This window comes from Clavelina lepadiformis, chromosome 4 (genome assembly GCF_947623445.1).
Source record: "Clavelina lepadiformis chromosome 4, kaClaLepa1.1, whole genome shotgun sequence".
In the NCBI taxonomy this organism is placed as follows: domain Eukaryota; kingdom Metazoa; phylum Chordata; class Ascidiacea; order Aplousobranchia; family Clavelinidae; genus Clavelina; species Clavelina lepadiformis.
This window is the reverse complement of record NC_135243.1, coordinates 16,334,583-16,353,702: the sequence shown is the minus strand read 5'-3', so window position 1 is coordinate 16,353,702 and position 19,120 is coordinate 16,334,583. Positions and strand designations below refer to the sequence as shown.

The following is a 19,120-nucleotide window of genomic DNA, read 5'->3' as shown; positions in this document are numbered from 1 at the left end:
AATTGTTACTAACATTTAGTGATAAAACCTTTCAGACTGTTACAAACATCATTAAATAATAAAATTTATATTTTAAACATATTAAATAAAACTTACTTATGTATGTTTAATCATTAGTTTGTTCTAAACGGTTTTACGGTATCATCTAACTTCACTAATGGACCTACGTCGGCCCGACAAAGAGCTTTAGACGGCGTAAAAACGCGACGTCTAGCTTGCTACTCGTCAGCGGCAGAGGAGCTACAATCGCTATAGCGAGAATAGCTCGTTGTAGCAGTCGGGCCGACAACTACGTGCTATCTGGGATGTCAGTTACTTCACAATAAGAAAACCATAAAATCCAACGAAGGTCTAATTTTCTTACCGATTTTTTCTGCAACAACTATCTGTTTTTCACATTGCTTTGTATTATCAAAGTAAACGTCATTTCGTAAATGCTCGCGGCAATTTAGTTGCATTGCATCAATTCGCAGTTTGATAATAAAGGAATAACGGCAAGCATTCAGCAAGTCGGAGAAACTACATTGTTAACAAAAAATAACAACTAAAAGTTATTTACAATCGCTTTGTTTCATCAAAATTTCACCCATGTGAAATTTTCATGATACTGCAGTACATAAACAACTAAACCAATTAAAAAGAGTGGCTACACTACAAATTATGCTGATAGGTGAGATTACGCGTGAGTGTATTACCAGTCTTTACAAACCCGATATGTGGAGACTATGGATTACGGTATTTTTCAGCTAATTTTCCGCAAACTGAGACGGAGGTGGTGGCAATTATGACCTGACGTTAGAATCCGGTGTAATAACAACGGCTGATTAAAACACGCGTTTTGGATGAAATACGACTTAGCAGGTAAATGAATCACATGTGGCGTTACTTACATAGTATTAGTGACTAGTGAAGCACTCGCGACTTTTTGGCGTTTACAGGTAGCGGACGTTAGCGGCAAATGTCGGTGACATCTTTAATGTGGTCTTTTACCCAAATTATCAAAGTAAATGTAATATTGCCTTTGCTTCAGAATATTTTTCTGATAGTGTAGCACTGACTGCTGCCAAGTGTCGAACACGGGAGGCGGTAATGCTTCATTCATACTCCGTCATTCCATTACTGAGACGACAAAAATGTTTTTCTATCGTTAGAGTTAAAGACATCCCAATTTCCAAAAGTTGTAAAAAATTACAGAAAACCAATCGTGCGCTCATTTTAATCAGTGACGAAAGTGTGGCCATAAAGCGTTAATACGTTCATTACTTTAGTTAACCTTAAATGCTTCAGGTCTCCCAAAAAGGTAGAGGGTTAGCTTATGGTGAGAAAACAACCCGTGTTATCATAAAGACAACCTAGACAGGAGTCCATAGAACAGATACAAATTTTAGTTTTGAAATATGCCGAATTAAACAATTAACGTCTAACGGCATTTGTGAATCAGCCCTAACCCAACCAACCAACTTTAGAATGCTCATAACGTGCACCACTGTGCATTTACAAAAGGTTGGCGTTGAGTAGGAGACATGACAGACATCAACAACTTTTGTAACCACCCTGAGATGCTAAGTTAAATTTCCTTCCTGTAACTTCTGTCCTAAACAAAAGCGTACCAACGATACGCACCACACAACCGCCATCAATATCTATTCAAAGTCAGCGGTAGTGTACAGTGAAAACGACTATTGTCAATAATAAACTCACATATTTAATGTCAATTTGCTTACAATTTTATAAAGAATGTATTCACAAATCAATCCTAAACACAACTCCTTTCTAAGATTAGCGATTTTGGGAACAATTTCCATCTGTGATAAATACGTCTTAACACCTCACTGCAAAACATTAGTATAGTGTTTAATTTTCGATACACGATAAAGACGTTTCAACCACACGAAATCGAAAAGATGAATAGCATTGTAGTTTAAAGCATCTTCAAACACAATCACACGTTATATACAAAACCAAGTTATCTAACATTAATAAAAAACAGCCAATATTAAAGCCAGTTGCATAATGCTATTGACATTAAAGCACACCAAGGTGGTGGATGACCAAATACTTGTAAATTCATACACGTTTCCTGTACGGAATTGGCCAAACATTCAGCTCCATTTTCGGAAAATTTTAGTATTTGTGTTTCACAGCAATGCCATTTAATAACTTCTACAACACGCTATGTGAATACTGATCAATTTGTCTTGCACTTAAATCTTCCAATGCAACAAATTACAAATCAAGAGGACAGGAATTAGCTTATTTATTTGAAAAATATTAAATACGCATGAATAGGATAAAGTAATTGTATGCAAAGTTTGCTATAGCGAACATTGCCATATATACACGATAAATTTTCCATGTTTCACCAGACAAATTTAACTGTTACACCCTGTAAGTAGTGAAAAATTAGTTCATAGCAGCTGATACATTCGGCACCCTGGATAAGATCCGTGTGTGTGTGAAATTTCTGCTACTACTTCAGGGAACGTCATAGCAATAATACCAATAAAACTACCTCAAATAACAATTACAAAATTAAACATTGTTATCACTACTAATCTATATGAAAAAATAAACCAAATAGTTCATAAATCATATCTAAACAAACTCTATAAGAAAAACAACTGTAATAATCCCATTAATACAATTGTATTACCAACAGCTGGGCACTGGGTTAACCCACAAAGACCAAAACAATTTAAAGTCATGTAAGAACAGTTAAACATAAGCTATGCTATGATCATAGCACAACAGTATTTTAGGTGTGAAATTTCTTTTAATAGGGTGAAACCAGTAAAAAATATCCCAAATATGAGTAAAAAATAGTGTAACAGCACCAGTACTACTGTTTTCATGACAAAATGCTAAATTATGTTGCGCAATGGCTAACAATGTCTGGTGTTAAATAGCCTAGTGTTACAACAGTAGTACATAGTCTTGGGTACTAGAAGTGAGTTTGTAGTACTGTACTTGAAAAGTTGGTAAAACCATTTGAAATTTTACGTTATCGTCAATAATGTATATACTGTATATTTATATATATATATTAAATAGCCAAATGATAATATACACATAATATAATATCTTAAAATGATGCAAATATTGGCTGCAGAATAAAGTATACAATTGCAAGAGGAAAATTTTGATTAGAAATCATCACCCCGTATGGCCAAGTTGGTCAAGATTAACATGAAAAGCATTTTCTGGGCGTGACAGGTCTGAAAACACTCAACACCCGCCCAGGTCAACAGTGACCTACAAGTTTTTACAACATCCTTGCTGCTTGTTGGTAGTTGAGTTAGAGGTGGATGGAATAATGACCTCCACAGCTTTGCCATCTGTTGGGTCATCTTCATTATGAGTATCATTTATTTGTTTCTGTGACACAATGCGATAGATTTCTGCACAAAAAATATTACAGTTTAATAATTCAGTTAAGAAATCCATATTTGAACTACTGCAGTTGATTGTTGAGGTAATCTAAATATCAGCTGAAGTTTTCAAAGTACGATAGTTTTTTAATTGTCGTGTATACGGAGACTGGATCAAACAATGAAATGCTGGCGTTACTAGCTGATCTTACAACAAGGAAAAAATGAACGCACGTAAAACATTGTGTTTTGTCATATGCCCAACCATTTGTAAGTTTCGTGGACAGTGGACATGTTATCACAGCCTTGCAGACAAGATTTCTACCGTATATTCACAGCCTGTAAAAAATAAGCTACATAATACTAAATATTTAGGCTGGATTTGTGACAGTATCAAGTTATGGAGAACATCTACAATGATTCCTCGTCGTTCAAGCCTCTGCAACTGAGCTTATCTTAGTGTGTTTTTCAATATTTTCTATTTTTTTTCGAAACTGTATTTAACATGATTACTTAAACAAATGAAGTAAAAAAGATGATTTAAAAATTTTTGCAACGTGTTGTCTGTTTACACTTGGTTGTACGGGCTGGATATAATATCAGAACTTGCAGGTTGCCACAGCGTCATTAGAAGTCACCATAAACAATGCAGTTACATCACAGAAAAAGATGTTAGAGAGTAAAGTATAATAATAGGGAATTCTTTTTTCGTTTGGCAACTGTCTTTTTTGAAGATATTAAACCAAAACGGATATAAAAATATACGTTGCGTCAGTTTGGTTTCATAGACCAAATTAATTTAACAAACATGATTAAAAAGCATTTTCACAGACAAGCTGAAGATTTAACTAACAACATCCTATAACTGCATGCCAGGCAACCAATACATTAATGATTCTATGCTTAACAGCTTTTTAGGTCTTTACAAGGTAAACTTATCTATCACAGCATGGAAGTATTGGTGATTCACTCATATCAGTGTGATTCACAAACAGAAACAGTTACCATCAGTCTTAGTAATCAAATGTTTTCACTGCTATACCATGTATATTATTGCTATATCACTAAATTTAAGTGGAATTTTAGTGCATTCGCTGTAAGAAATAGATCATACAAAAAGTATGAAGTACGCTCACACAAGTTCATTTGTACAAGTATGCTGGTGGTAAATATGTCTACTATTTGTTTCTTTTGTTCGTTCTGAATGCAGTGCGAGTGCATTTTTAAATAAATGCAAAGTTAAGAGCAAAACAACTCACTTTTATCTGAAAAGAGCAGCAGCAAAATAAACAATAAATGATTTACTAAACCAAGCTCCACCACCAGAAGAACTATATTTTCTATCTCTCGGCAGAGAAAAAATGTGACGTAATGCTTGCTTAAGCATAACCTGTCAGTTTGCTTTAACGGTGGTAACAAAAAGAGGAAGAATGAAATGGGCTTATAAATGAACCTTATATTTAAGTATCACGAATACATGCTTTCAATGTGAAAAGCAACGTATAGGCAACAATATACAATTTTCATAATTTCTGTATTTGATGATCAAGGAAATGAGAAAATATATAAATATATACTCACAGGAATCATATTTCCTGTGCTTGCTGATATTATTTGTTTAACATTGCATGACCCACTACCATATGCAGTCAATAACTGCCACATCTACATTCACATATAATAACACAAGGACAGGACTGAATACTAAATTTTCAAAAAATGCCTAGCTCCACACATTATCATGTTCATGTCATAAAATACAGTACGTGCAAATCAACAAAATTACCAAACAGATCATAAAAGTGCTGTTACACATCCAGTACCTGTTAGTATATTATGAAAAGCAACCTCTACGTTGGTTGAATCAAGAGCAGAAGTTTCAATAAACGACAATCCATTTTTCTCTGCAAGAAAAAGAAAAATATGCAAAAAATATTGTTGCAGAAACAACTCACTAGTATACATCACTCACCTGAAAAAGCTTTAGCCTCATCAGTAGGCACAGCACGCAAATGTCTCAGGTCACTCTTATTTCCCACCAGCATTATCACAATATTATTATCAGCATGATCACGTAATTCTTTCAACCACCGTTCAACATTTTCGTATGTAAGGTGCTTTGCAATATCATACACCAGCAATGCTCCAACCGCTCCTCGATAGTAGCTGTGTAAAGATAGTGCCAAATAATCATACATTTACACAAACTTTGCGTTTGTATGCAATACATATAGACATCAGTTACTTGTTTTCATCTATATTAACTATTTTTAACTATAATGAAAAAGACACGGCCAGTATATGCGCATTATTATATCAAGTTCAAAAGAAACAAGATGAACTTGAGAACAAAATCAAAAATATATATTGGGATAAGACCATTCTGAGGTGAAATGAGACAAAGACTATATTTAGTGAAGCTTGAAAGATATGGGAACTTAATGCGTTTATGGAATTATTCAGAGTATTTAGAACTTATTCCAGTGATCATAATATTTTTCTGTACTTGACACAAAAACGTTTCCCCAAGTACTTGTATGCACTCCAAATTCAATATTTCTATGAGGAAATTAAAATCATTTATTAGCCTGAGTTGCCCTCATTCATGTAGTTTTAGCAGTCAGTATGGACAGTGAATAACTATACCAGCTGGAGTAAGACACTATATAATTTGAATAGATATATGTCATTCTAATTAAGTCATCTATACAAGCCTCAATCATCATACTTGAATAATGATACTATACTGCTGTTAAGAAATTAATATTTCTGTTATAAATTTTTTTTTAGAATATTTCAGTGATTTGTATTGTTTTTACAATATTCTATGGAATATTGTTAAGAAACATATATAAATAAGGTTGATAAAAGTATGTTTCAAACTAAGTTCAATTTTCAAATTTCTTTGGAGTTAAAGATATTACTTTTTGCCCATTATTTCAATACATTTGCAATACATATTGCATTGCATAGCGATTGTTTGCACAATTGTCTGCCCCACTTTCCTTAATTACACGTTGCATGTGCTACAAAATATATTTCAACCTGTGCAACATATGTGTGTAACATTTTACCATCTATTTGTGCTGGATTCAGCCAAGTCTTTATTTTTAATGGGATTTTTGAGTTGTAATCAAGTGGCAAGGTCCAGGTAACCAGTTTGATGTTGGGCCCTTACGCAAGATAACAGCAGTCTAGAAGGTTAAGCTGAACAAAGTCTTTTATGTGGAGGCCGTGTGCTACAGCACACTACGCTGTTTTGAAGTTACTTCAGTGTGCTCCGGCCCACACACTGAAGTCATGCCAAAACATAACAATAGTAATGGTCAAATTTACAAAGTTCTGCTCTTAGTACAATTTTGGCTAATTATTACCATATATATTAATTAGCTTTATCATTTCATGAAGAGGACAAGGGTATTCTTTGCCTGCCGGTGGCTGTTGCCTACCAATGAAACACTTAAAAACATTCCCTTCATAATAAACCAAAGGTTAAATCCTCACATCAGTTTAACTTATTTTATAACATATAATATACTGACTTAGCTAATAAAGCTGAAATTGGCCTTTCTGGGCTAACAAATTAAATTGTAATTGATTTGAACAGAAGTGAGCCCTGAAGAATCAAAGATAATAATAGAAACTCATAAAGTTTGCAATTGGAAGTTTACCAAACATGTGGTCCATAGGTTAGTAACGGATTATTCTCTTGCATATTACTATTAGTGACAGTATGTTTTTCTGGGCAATGCGCATATATTATTGTACAATATATATAAAAATAATTACACTGCTATACTAACAAGCAAATAACCAAAGTTTTCAAAACAACAAAATATTACGTACGCTGATGTTATAGCACGATATCTCTCTTGGCCGGCAGTGTCCCATATTTGAGCTTTTATGGTTTTAGCGTCCACCTGTATGCTTCTTGTTGCAAATTCAACACCAATAGTGCTTTTGCTTTCCAGGTTGAATTCATTTCTTGTAAACCTTGAAAGTAAATTGCTTTTTCCAACGCCGGAATCTCCGATTAGCACAACTAGAAAAATGAGTCAAATGTTAAAAATTTATGATTACAACCTATAACCATAAACCTGAAATTGTTCATTTACCATGCAATACACAATGATGCAGAATCTATAAACATTTGTGTTTTTCCAGGCAATTTCACCTACCACAGGAACAGATTGTTATAATGTTGAAGTTTGCTGGTTTTGCCAGGTGATTACAAATGCTGTATTGCATGACAACAATTTTTTTAAATAAGGAAAATTTAGGTCATAGTGTGGTTCTGCAAAGTCATATGTTAGTTTAAAAGGACCAATTTATTTTCGACCTGTAAAAAATTCTTCGACTTTATTTTTATTAAAATTTGACGTTTTTTAACCAAACCAAATTAGCCTATTAGTGGATATTAATTTTTTCATGAATTGTCTAAATTGTGTAACAAAGTCTGATTTCTTTTAACCAGCGATGGAAAATTTCTGGTAAAAGATATTGTAATCCAAGTCGGTATTGTGACAGTTTTTCTGTGTTTGCATATTGGTCTTGTTTTAATGGTGATGCACTTTCTGGTTTGCAAAACTTCTACTTGCATTTAAAATCATAAATGCTGTTTATTTGCTATAGAATATTGATAAATTTTAGTTTAATTGTAAACTTTGACTTAATTGAAAATTTTGATTGTACTCTGACCTACAGTATGAAACTAGAGAGAATGAGCTCCTCACACCTGAAAACAATGTTACTGTCTAGTCCATCGTAGAAAAACTCATTTAAAAACTTTTGACTTTTGAGCGCCCTAAACTCATTACTAACATTAGAACGCAATCAATAATAATTATAATACTATTACTACATAAACTTCTATATTAAAAAAAACTTTGTCAAGTACAAATGCAAACCAATGCAGAAAAATTAGGTTACTTTGTCTCATAGTGGTGGTCAAGATGTTCAACTATTTATTTAGAAACTATATTATAAAATCATCCATGCTGCAAACTGCATCGAGTCTATTCCTCACTTCCAGCACTCAACGATACTTTTTTCTAACATTGCAATAGCCCAAATATCCAAAACAAATTTTCACAAAACACTAATAACTTTGTTGATAAAAGGAAAGAGTGCAATGAGGACATCGCAATGTAAAAGCATTGTGGATGATGTTGGTATTTGGATCAAGTATGAATAAAATGCTTCTTGTGGGTCACAACAAACCTACTCAAGTGCGTAACAGTCCTGGATGTCTTGCATTAATTAAGCGTAACCTAACTTACAGTTCATGAGATTATAAAAGTGTAGGCACTTAAAACTACAACTCACCTTGGTTGTTGGGTTTAATAATCGCCATAAGAACACAAGTGCTTTAATAGTACAAGCACTGTCACCTGTGACATTTTTATACAGTAAATAAACATCAACTGCAACTTCGGTATTCGCCTACCTGCAAAGTTGTTTTTATCTAAGAGACCTAGCCACCTTACCTCTAACCATACTTGATTCATTTGCCACTACCTCCATCATGATTAGCATCAAGTGTGTAATAAATTTTGGTAATAACTGCTTAGGCACCACATATTAATGATAATTCTTTTCTCCGATAAGCTTACTGACAACTACACTTACAATAAAACTCAACTTTTTTGGACCAGCGCTTCACTTTAAGTTTGCGGTTGAATGATCCAGAGTAAAATCCAGTACAATGGTTGAAAAAGTTTTTGGTAATTTTGTATACCAGCAAAAAAGAGGTTGATTTCTTTCACTCACCAACAATGTGACGACAAGTTAAGCATGTTTTGTTTGCTCTTCAGGTACTTTGATAAATCAAAAGAAGCAAAGTTCATAGATTAGGATTCACGCAAATATCAAAAACTACATGTTATCACTATTATCACAAATCAAAATCTTTTTGAAAGTGCCCATTCCTAGGTGATAGGATTTCAATTCTTTGCTTACTTATTTTTAAGTTTTACATTGCTTAAAAACACTGTTGCAAAACATTTAGCCGATTTCGTGTTTTCAGTTTCTACTCTTCCAAGCAATTGAATGGAATGATATCGTCCTTAAACCGATCCGAAGGCAGAGAGATAAAACTACCTTCATTTTATTGACCAGGGTCAAAGTAATCGCAATGAAATGCCAATTGTTAGCATTTTCTTAATAGTTAAATTTCATATGTTTGAATAAATTCAGGGCTCACTTTAAGTAGGTTAAATATTTTACTGTTTAGGTGTCAAAGCTGTTAACCATTTATTGTTCAAATTGTAAGGTATGAAAGTGCATATATAACGACAAACTTTTCCCCATCGTGAAACTGAATTTATTCGTTAACTACCGGGCAACTTGGCATGGCCAACAATACACAAGTGTTTAACACTTAACAGACTGCACAGTCAGTCAAGCATGAATTATTTACTGCTATAAACAATGACAATGACATATCGTTAACATAAGTGTACAAAAACATGAACATGCATGCACAGAATTTTCTAGTTGTGATATGTGCAAAACCTGTCATAGTCAAAGCTCCAGTTAATACTTTGTTATTTTGAAGCTAATGAAACAATTTATGAGTTATTTTAAGTAATGATTAACGTTCTAGAAGTAAACATTTAAGCTCTAGATGTATAAACAGTGATTTTTATTTGGTCAATACACACAATTTACTTCAATTAATTGACCAAAATCTTAGAAAAATTGTTTATTTAATCAAATAAATCCCAAGTTTTAGTGCAATTATTTGATTTATGGTAACATTAGTTCACAAATGCCGATTACAAATCAAAAAGGGCCATTTAAATTAATCAATTACTTGGTAGACATAATCGCTTCAATGCTGCTTCTAACGATGTGCAATGTGGTCGAGCATGAATTTGCATTGCCAATTAAAATTACCCATACATCAGCACAATCTTACCAAATCTATTTTACACTATTTTAATGGATTCAAGAGACATAATAACCTACTGGTGAAATACGAAAATAAGATGGTTAAAAAATTATAAAAACAGGTTATCTTTAAGTTATGCTACATTGTAATTAGCAGTTAAACCGAGATGGATCGGCCATATCATTGTAATGGATTCCAAAGCTGGGTTCTACGAAAAACTACGTATTGAAAATTGTTTTCCAGGTTGACCTGAGCTAAGGTACAAGGACTCGCTCATGTGTCATTTTCAAGGTACTGATGTTAGACTAGGCATATGGTAGAAAGATGCAAAAGCAAAGGATTGGGCAGTATGGGATCAGTGGGTTAAGAGCTCAGGCCACATCTACCTGCAGAAGAAACGTCAACAGAAGAAGGATCCATATTAAGTCTCAACCAACTTTCGTGTCAGTACTGTAATAGAACATTTTCACTGTTGGTATGGTAGCTACCATTACAAGTAAGTTATATAATTATGACAGCCAAAGAGAAGTAATAGTTGGAAGTTTCAACATCAAACAACTTAAAACAGACTCAAAACAAAACAAACTTATAATGTAGACAGAGAAAGCTTGGTTACAAAACATGCAACGATACAGCTCATATTAACGTACTGTACATTGCACTTCCATACAACAATGTAAAGAAACCAATTCAAGGGAGCTGTGAATGAAGCAATTAAATATATATTTTGAATTAGACATGCAAATCAATTTCAGTAAGCTTTTCTACAATTGTTAACTTATGTTGCTTTGCAAACCAGATTAACTTGCTTGGGAAGCTGGACGTGTTCTGCAGGGCACAGGCAATAGGTTACTGAGTGCTGACCCATGGCTTACAAGCTTCTTTACATTAATTTAGCTTTTACCTACTTACTAAAATAAGTTAGAAAAAGCATATAATACTTGCACTTACCCTTGAAAAGGTAGTCATATTCATCATCTTTATTTCCCATTGTTTGAAATATTAATAGATTATAAAGTCAGCTTTAATACCTAATTAATAATTGCCAACAACAAAATATTGGATATCTGTAAAAGTTATAGTCCAGAAAAAGCTAAACAATTACACTTTAAAAAATCAATGAATGTTATAAACTAGGCCTATACTCAAAGTCTAAAATTGTACAACTCAAAATAGTTAACAACAAGAAAAAAATTATTCTCTTTTACCATTGAAGAGAACAAACAGAATACTTCTTACAGCTCAAAGCAATATTTTCCGCTGTTAATTATTTTTTGTGAGTTATCTTAACTCTTTGTAGTAACTGAAACCTAGTGAAGTACATGAAATAGACTACCATGAAGAGAGGTAATATATTCTTATTTTTTTAAAACTCAGTAAATAGCACTTTATGTCGTTGTAGGAAAAGTAAATATCAGTAATGTGATAGTAGAAATGATTTTACATTACTCAATGTGAAAAAAACACAAAACCAATACCAATAAATAACATTTTAAGCAACATAAAACTTGCATGGTTGGGTCATTTTATGGAAACAAGCTTATGGACAAGACAGTAGCCTACACCCACAGCTAAGATTTCAGTTAAAAAGCTGATTTTGTGAAAATATACTAATGTACCTATGTTTTCTGACAAACCAGTAGAAGAGAATACAATATAAAAAAACATCACAGTAAATGCTTGAAAATATGTGTCATAATGGAATTATTTCTAAAACCAGTAATTCTCGAACTTTGTCTGCTTACGGAACCCTGAAAACATTTTTAAATTCTACAGCCCCTTATATAGATGACTTTCAGAGACTGAATAAATTTAGATACGACTTTTGCAAGTCATATGCTCTAATACATTATAGTAACTATAGGTTAAAGCTACAGCAAATTTTCTGCCAAATAATATTAGACTTTTTATCCTTTCACTGTTTTCTGCTACTTTCCAAATGAAAAATTTTTTGCATGCTATAGCAGGTCTGGTCAACCCGAGGCTCGTGAGCTGCATGCGGCTCTTTGCCCGGTATTATGCAGCTCTTTCGTTCATATTGTATTTGTGTTTTTTAGCTTGTAAAGTATAAATGACTTGTAAATTTCTGTCATTTTCATGTTGGTTTGTAACATTTACAATAAACGTAGTTGAACAAAGGTGTGTATGTGAGTGAGGAAGAGACGGGGTGATGTTCATGTGTGCCAATGTGTATGATGTGGCACTTTGCGGTTAACACAGTAAGAAGTGAGGTCCTTAGTCTCTGACTGGTTGGCCACCCCTGGCATATAGTATTTGGCAACGCAATATACGCATTGTTGATCTGTAGTTTGATAGCATAATGGCCATTCACATTATTCAAAACAAGGCTATGCCCATGACACAACGGCTGAGTTTTTTCCAAATCGAGACGACTAGTCTGACAATCAAATACAGTTTAGTAAGTTATTAAACTTAAAAATTTTCTTTGCGTAACTGATTCATTTAGTACAAAAAATATTTACAGTGTATTTATTTTACTGACGTTTTTTTAGCCACACGTTGTTGGGTGGCTCTTCCTAGACGAGAAGTAATCTTCAATCAGTAACTCAATTGTGTAGCGCACCGCTTGTTGCGACAACTATAAATTGGTACTACAATTACTTCATGAATGACGCATGGTTGATAACAACCTTTGAGGTGTGAGTTGGACACATCTCTTTCGTTTTAACTGGCCATCGGCAGGCAAGGACCATGTCCGCTCCATAGTCATTCAACAAGGGGTCGCACAATTACTTTGTCAGATGGAAAGACGCTTGGCTAGGCGCCCAAAAATTTTGTCTTATGTCAAAAGGCAAGATCACATGTGACAAGGGCCATTGAACACAAGGCAATAATGTGAGCATACCATGACATAGCAACACAACATGTTATTCACCTTGCATTTTTGAACTCATTGTACTAAGATAACCTAATGAATTGCCATCCTATTTTTTAAACATGTTAACTACATTGCATTACGAACTCGTCGAATTCGAAATAACCCCTGTGTGATTGACAACTTAATTGGTAAGCATATTTATCTGCACAATTAACCCCATAATAATCGCATTGTCATTCTCAAAATAGACGCTGTTGTTTGACACTTATTTCCTTTCATTAAAGATCAGGTTGTTAGAATTAACACCTATCCTGCTTGTACCGTAGCATATGCCATGATTTCAGAGGGAAAACATGAGCGAGTTTAAATGAATAGATAGATAACAGCTCTAAGAACAGTCTCTTGTAATGTAATGTAATGATCTTGTAGTGTAGAGAGATGCGCTTTGATGGCAATTGGGTTCTTAAAATCCTTTCTTATGAACAGTAATATTGTTGTAATTTCTCGTGTTTGTCTGAAGTAATATTGAAAAGCATCAAAAGTGACTATTTCACCGTTAAGTACGTCACACAACTTGTTGTTGAAGATCAGGTTAGGAGAATCAAAAGGTAAATGGCAGGCTTAAAGTTATTTTTAGCTATTTAAGGTTTTATAGGAGTTAGATTTAAACTAGAAGGTAGATTTAGGTTACTGTTATAACATTTAAGTTATATTAACAAGAAACTGTGAAAAGTATATTCGAACACACAATTTTTTCGGTGAAATAGTGGCAGCCTTTTCTATTTTTCAAATTTTTAAGCATCATGGGTAAACGCATGGGTGTCCTTTACTTTTGCACTCCCATATCAACGTTGAGGATTGAGAAATTACTGTATTACGTAATAATTTCTTTTCTATTAACTCAAAAGTTTTTCTCGAAAGGTCAATCCATTATGCAATACAATTACCTTACTGTATCGGTTATACAGTTATACGGGTACGGTTACCGTATTCAGAAGTCTGACAATTATTGCTGTACACTATTACCGCAACGTTTAAACTTTTATATTACTTTTACAGTAAAAACCGTCTACGCTTGAGAATAGAAGCACAGCACTTCGTGCCAAATCCGGGAACGCCTTGCCATACTACACTACATTGGGCCTAGCGTCATAACCTAAAATCAAAACGGTGGAATAAAGACCTTAAAGAGGTAACGTCATAACTTGCAAGTGTTTCCACCATAGATGTAAAAAACCTGATTCGGTCACGTGCAAACTACCTGTGCTTGTAAAGCAAAATTAACAAATATGTAGCTGTAGTCTATGGTTAACGTTGGCCATGCGAAAAAAGTTTTCATTGTTTAACTTTAAGCTCTACTTGTTTAAATTGGTCGAAATAAATACAGGTATTTTGGCGGGCATCGTATATTTTTCGCGATTCCCATTAAATATGGAAAGCGAAAACCAAAGTACATTAACTATGGTAAGGTATCACAATTCACAACCTTTTTGACTGAGGAAAGTCTTTGCACGACTTAAAATCGGCGATGATTGCACATCGCTTGAGTTTCAAGTATAATGTAAGAAACCGTTACAAACCGATGGAACAGAAAAAATGCGAAGCATATCGGCATTACTGTACTACACAAAAACGTTTTTTCGTTTTCGTTCGTTTTTCGAGAGTTTAAAAACTAAGTTCAAAATTGAAAATGCTGCTGATTTAAATACAAAAAGATGGAAAACAATACCGCAACATGTAATAATGGAAATGGATTAACTTAGTTATTGTTTTTATATTATTTCTGGCGGTGAAAACCTAAGTTATATCAACTGAATGAAAAGAACCATATCATTAAAATTAAATACTGCAAGTTGTAAGCCTTAGACTTTTTCGTCGCTTTTCCCAGTCCATCAATTTTTGTTAGCAAGAATGTTTTTTATGGTGTTTCCGTAAGCATCCTTCTTTACCTTCCCAATTCTTATGATTTAATGACAAAAAAACAAGTTAGTTACTTTAAAATAAAGTTACGTAAACTTGGAATATGAAAATAAAATTTAAGTTAAGAGAAAATCATGCCATGCCAAAAATAACATATTCAAGTGCATCAGGGTTATTCAACGGGAGCGATATTGTCTATCAAGGGGGCAATTGTGACAACTTGTGAAGTAGGTGGGCTATTTTATTTTCTAAGGGGGCGGAAGACGCGATTTCCATTGTCTTCCAAGTTGTGATGTTATAATTATGTATCTGCTATCTACAACTCTGTTATTGCATAACATCATAGCCTACTTGCCATAAGTTCATTCTGAGTTCTCGACACAATCTTTATCCAATCGAAGAATAGTTGATTGACAACCTGTTTCGGAAACATGTTATTCACCTTGCACTTTTGAACTCATTGTACTAAGATAACCTAATGAATTGCCATCCTATTTTTTAAACATGTTAACTACATTGCATTACGAACTCGTCGAATTCGAAATAACCCCTGTGTGATTGACAACTTAATTGGTAAGCATATTTATCTGCACAATTGACCCCATAATAATCGCATTGTCATTCTCAAAATAGGCGCTGTTGTTTGACACTTATTTCCTTTCATTAAAGATCAGGTTGTTAGAATTAACACCTATCCTGCATGTACCGTAGCATATGACATGATTTCAGAGGGAAAACATGAGCGAGTTTAAATGAATAGATAGATAACAGCTCTAAGAACAGTCTCTTGTAATGTAATGTAATGTAATGTAATGATCTTGTAGTGTAGAGAGATGCGCTTTGATGGCAATTGGGTTCTTAAAATCCTTTCTTATGATCAGTAATATTGTTGTAATTTCTCGTGTTTGTCTGAAGTAATAATGAAAAGCATCAAAAGTGAAATTTATCAGATTTCCAGATTGATTAATCGGTTTCAAAATTGATGAGTTATTCAGGGGCGTATTGAAGAATTTTTAAGGAGAGAAATATGTCTGAAGTTGACCTAAAGTTATCAACTACAAATCCACAGAACAAGCAGTACATACAGAAAAATAGGAAACGTTAGCTATATTGATTGTGAAATAAAGCAAATATACATTATCAACGCTACCTGAGAGCACAGCATCGGCTGAACGTCGTCATAGCGACGGTTTTAACTACTACGTTAGCGGTGCCCACCTATTAATTCAGGTTTATGCATTGTTGAGAATTATACTGAAACCAGAGCAGTAATTTGACTTACGTTTTAGGTTGATATTATATTTTATTATCTGTGATTTCATTAAGAAAAGTAATGGCTACCAATAGCAAACAAAATAAGATTAAGTGCCGTTCATATCTTGTGGAATATATTAAGTTTGGATTTGTGCCATCTCCATCAACTACGTTACTTCCTATGTGTCTCTTATGTAAGAAACTTCTCACAAATGAGTCAATGAAGCCGTCCAAGTTGCAAGATCACTTACGCAGAATTCATCTGGAGAAAGCAAACAAATCAATGGAGTTTTTTCAGGTTTTGAAAAAGAGTCAAGCTCGAAGTTCCATTAGAAACGTTTTTGCCCAAAAAAACGTGCCAAAATGTCAAAGGTTTGATTGCTTCCTACAAGGTATCTTGGTTAATTGCAAAAGAAGGCCTACCATTTACTGTGGGAGAAAGATTGGTAGTGCCCGCTGTTAAAGAAATAATTTCTATCGTTATGGAGCGAGATCCTGCACCAATAGTTCAAGCTATTCCGCTGAGTGTTACTACCGTAAAACGAAGAGTTGATGAAATGAGCGAGAACACTGAAGAGCAACATTGTGAATTGCTTCGAAAAACTTCTTTCAGCGTACAATTGCATGAAACGACAACATCAGACAATAATGCACTTCTTATGGCTTATGTCAGATAGATACCTCGTGGAAAAGTTATGGAGGAGCTTTTATTGTGCAAGTATCTGGAAACAGACACTAAAGGTCAAACAATAACTTATATCAAACTTTAATAGCGTATTTGCAAGACAAATCTATCCCTGTGGTGAATATGTTAGCATGCGCTACCGACGGTGCCCTATCAATGCGTACGCAGATATCGCGGATTTTTATCTTTACTTCGGCAGAAAGTCCCTCATCTATTTACTATCCATTGTGTGATACACCGTCAACATTTGGTAGCAAAACGTCTTAGTTTACCTCCACAAGAATCTATGAATGTTGCTGTCAAAGTAATTAATAAAATAAAAGCAAACGCTAAGAATAGTCGATTGTTTCGGAAGCTATGCAAAGAAAATGATGAAGAATTTGATCGTCTCCTGCTTCATATGGAAGTTCGTTGGTTGTCAAAGGGCGAATCTCTTGTTCAATACAGCGAACTTCATGACAGTCTGGTGGAATTTTTTGGAAAAGAACCTGCTCTTGCTAAAGATGTAATTTCATGCCGGCAAGATACCAGTTATTTGGCAGATTTTTTTTGAGAAAGTTAACAGTACAACAAATAAACTGTAAAGGAAAAATGTTACGTTGGTTCAATGCAAAACCATTATATGTGGCCTAATTATCAAACTGAAGCTTTATCAGCAGACTCTGAACACATGAAAGCTGTTCGACAAGACATGAAAGTTCGATTTAAAGGTCGTCTTTAGCTAGAAATTTTCCCTTGGATTATAGAACCATTCGCAACCAGCATGCCGGAAAGCGAATGCAATCTGACCATACAAGAACTTTTTTTTAGACATGCAAAGTGATGAAGAAGCCCGTGTCATTTTTAACACACATGGATGGGCAGGTTTTTGGGTCATGTGCAGTGGTCGTTTCCCCGAACTGTGGGAGAAAGTCAAATTATTATTATTGACTTTTCCTTCGACATATATTGTCGAGCAAGGTTTTAGTGAAGTATTGCACATGCGTAATAAATATCGCAATCGTCTCGATATGAACAACACCGGGAGAAATGCAATACGACTTAAGCTTTCTAGCTTGCAACCAGCGTTTACTAATCTTGCAAAAAACACCAGGCACAGGGGTCGCGTTAGCTCCAACATGCTGTTATCTGAATAAAATGTACTTGTTTCTGATTGTTCTTTCTTTTTTGTGATAACTTCAAAGCATATTGTATATCGCAAGAAGTAAATGCATTCGTAGAAAAATAATCATAAGGGCGATTTTGACCCAGAACTCTGAAAGGGGGTGATTTCACAAAAAAGGTTGAAGACCCTTGAAGTACCTGTCCTATATCGTAACCCATACGGAGCGCACTATGTCTCTGGTACAACTTCAAAGACCGGTCTGGGGAAAGATGTCTATTCTGCAATAGCATACAGCATAGCCTCAGCCGTAATCAGTCAGTAATATATATGATATATTACTAATTACTACTATATATATATATATATGTTCATACCTAACTAAAGTAAGGCAATTTACACAGACATTTTTGCAAAGTGGTGTCAGCTTTGGGGATGCCCTAAATCCGACCCTGACTTTTGATTAGCTAGCGTTTGATTATCGTTACATTTACTATGTCACATTGAAAAATCGGTAATCACATTTTTTGTCTACTCGGTGGCGGGTTGGTTAGAGCACCGGGCGCACAAATATATGACCCGTGATCGATACCCAGTGGCGTTTCCATTGTTATTTTTTTGAGCAAGGCTTTGTGTGTGTCAGTCTTAAATTGCACACAAGAGCTCAATTACTTGTGCGCGAGCAATAAGAAATCATCTCCAAATTAAAGTCATGCAAATCTTTCCTCAGTACGAGGATGAAGATTATGATACCAAATGTTCCATTCCTTAAGACACGTTCAATATTCTGATACCATACTTAAATGTAAATGAAGATTTTTAAGAAATTTTTTTGAAATTGTCGAAACATTTAAATAAATGTTGAATATGTTACATTTCTGAGGATCGACTCCCCTACTGCAACCACAACATTTGGCTAATTCAAAATAAAATTTTATTTCTATGTGTCACGGCAATGAGTTCAAGTCAAAATAAACCATGACAACCAACCAGCTAAAACACCCATTTCCATTCACAGGAGAGTTGTTGCAAATCAATATCTTTTTTTTTTCTTGCATAA

General features: G+C 34.3%; 2 protein-coding genes across 2 annotated transcripts; one reads left to right on the top strand and one right to left on the bottom strand.

Moving 5' to 3' along the window:
• Positions 1-1,838: 1,838 nt before the first annotated feature.
• On the bottom strand, positions 1,839-11,373 carry LOC143453492 (ras-related protein Rab-11B-like). The gene is made up of 5 exons (XM_076954844.1): positions 11,212-11,373; positions 7,215-7,410; positions 5,341-5,534; positions 5,192-5,272; positions 1,839-3,398 (listed from the first exon to the last, which is right to left on the bottom strand). The coding sequence occupies exons 1-5, from the start codon at positions 11,249-11,251 to the stop codon at positions 3,253-3,255; spliced, it is 657 nt and encodes a 218-aa protein (XP_076810959.1). The 5' UTR covers positions 11,252-11,373; the 3' UTR covers positions 1,839-3,252.
• Positions 11,374-16,352: 4,979 nt separating this feature from the next.
• LOC143453005 (SCAN domain-containing protein 3-like) lies at positions 16,353-17,679 on the top strand. The gene is made up of 4 exons (XM_076954156.1): positions 16,353-16,571; positions 16,666-16,941; positions 17,089-17,463; positions 17,545-17,679. Exons 1-4 carry the CDS (start codon positions 16,353-16,355, stop codon positions 17,677-17,679), a joined length of 1,005 nt encoding a protein of 334 aa, XP_076810271.1.
• The last annotated feature ends 1,441 nt before the right edge of the window (positions 17,680-19,120 follow it).

Bases quoted from the DNA above. Each gene is read 5' to 3' on its own strand.
- LOC143453005 (XM_076954156.1), top strand. From the start codon at position 16,353: ATGGCTACCAATAGCAAACAAAATAAGATTAAGTGCCGTTCATATCTT. The intron at 16,572-16,665 runs GTTTTGAAAAAG...GCTTCCTACAAG, and splicing joins AATCAATGGAGTTTTTTCAG to GTATCTTGGTTAATTGCAAA. The intron at 17,464-17,544 runs GTAATTTCATGC...TAAACTGTAAAG, and splicing joins AACCTGCTCTTGCTAAAGAT to GAAAAATGTTACGTTGGTTC.
- LOC143453492 (XM_076954844.1), bottom strand. From the start codon at position 11,251: ATGGGAAATAAAGATGATGAATATGACTACCTTTTCAAGG. The intron at 7,411-11,211 runs GTAAGTGCAAGT...TCATTTTTCTAG, and splicing joins ATATGACTACCTTTTCAAGG to TTGTGCTAATCGGAGATTCC. The intron at 5,535-7,214 runs GTACGTAATATT...ATCTTTACACAG, and splicing joins TATCGTGCTATAACATCAGC to CTACTATCGAGGAGCGGTTG.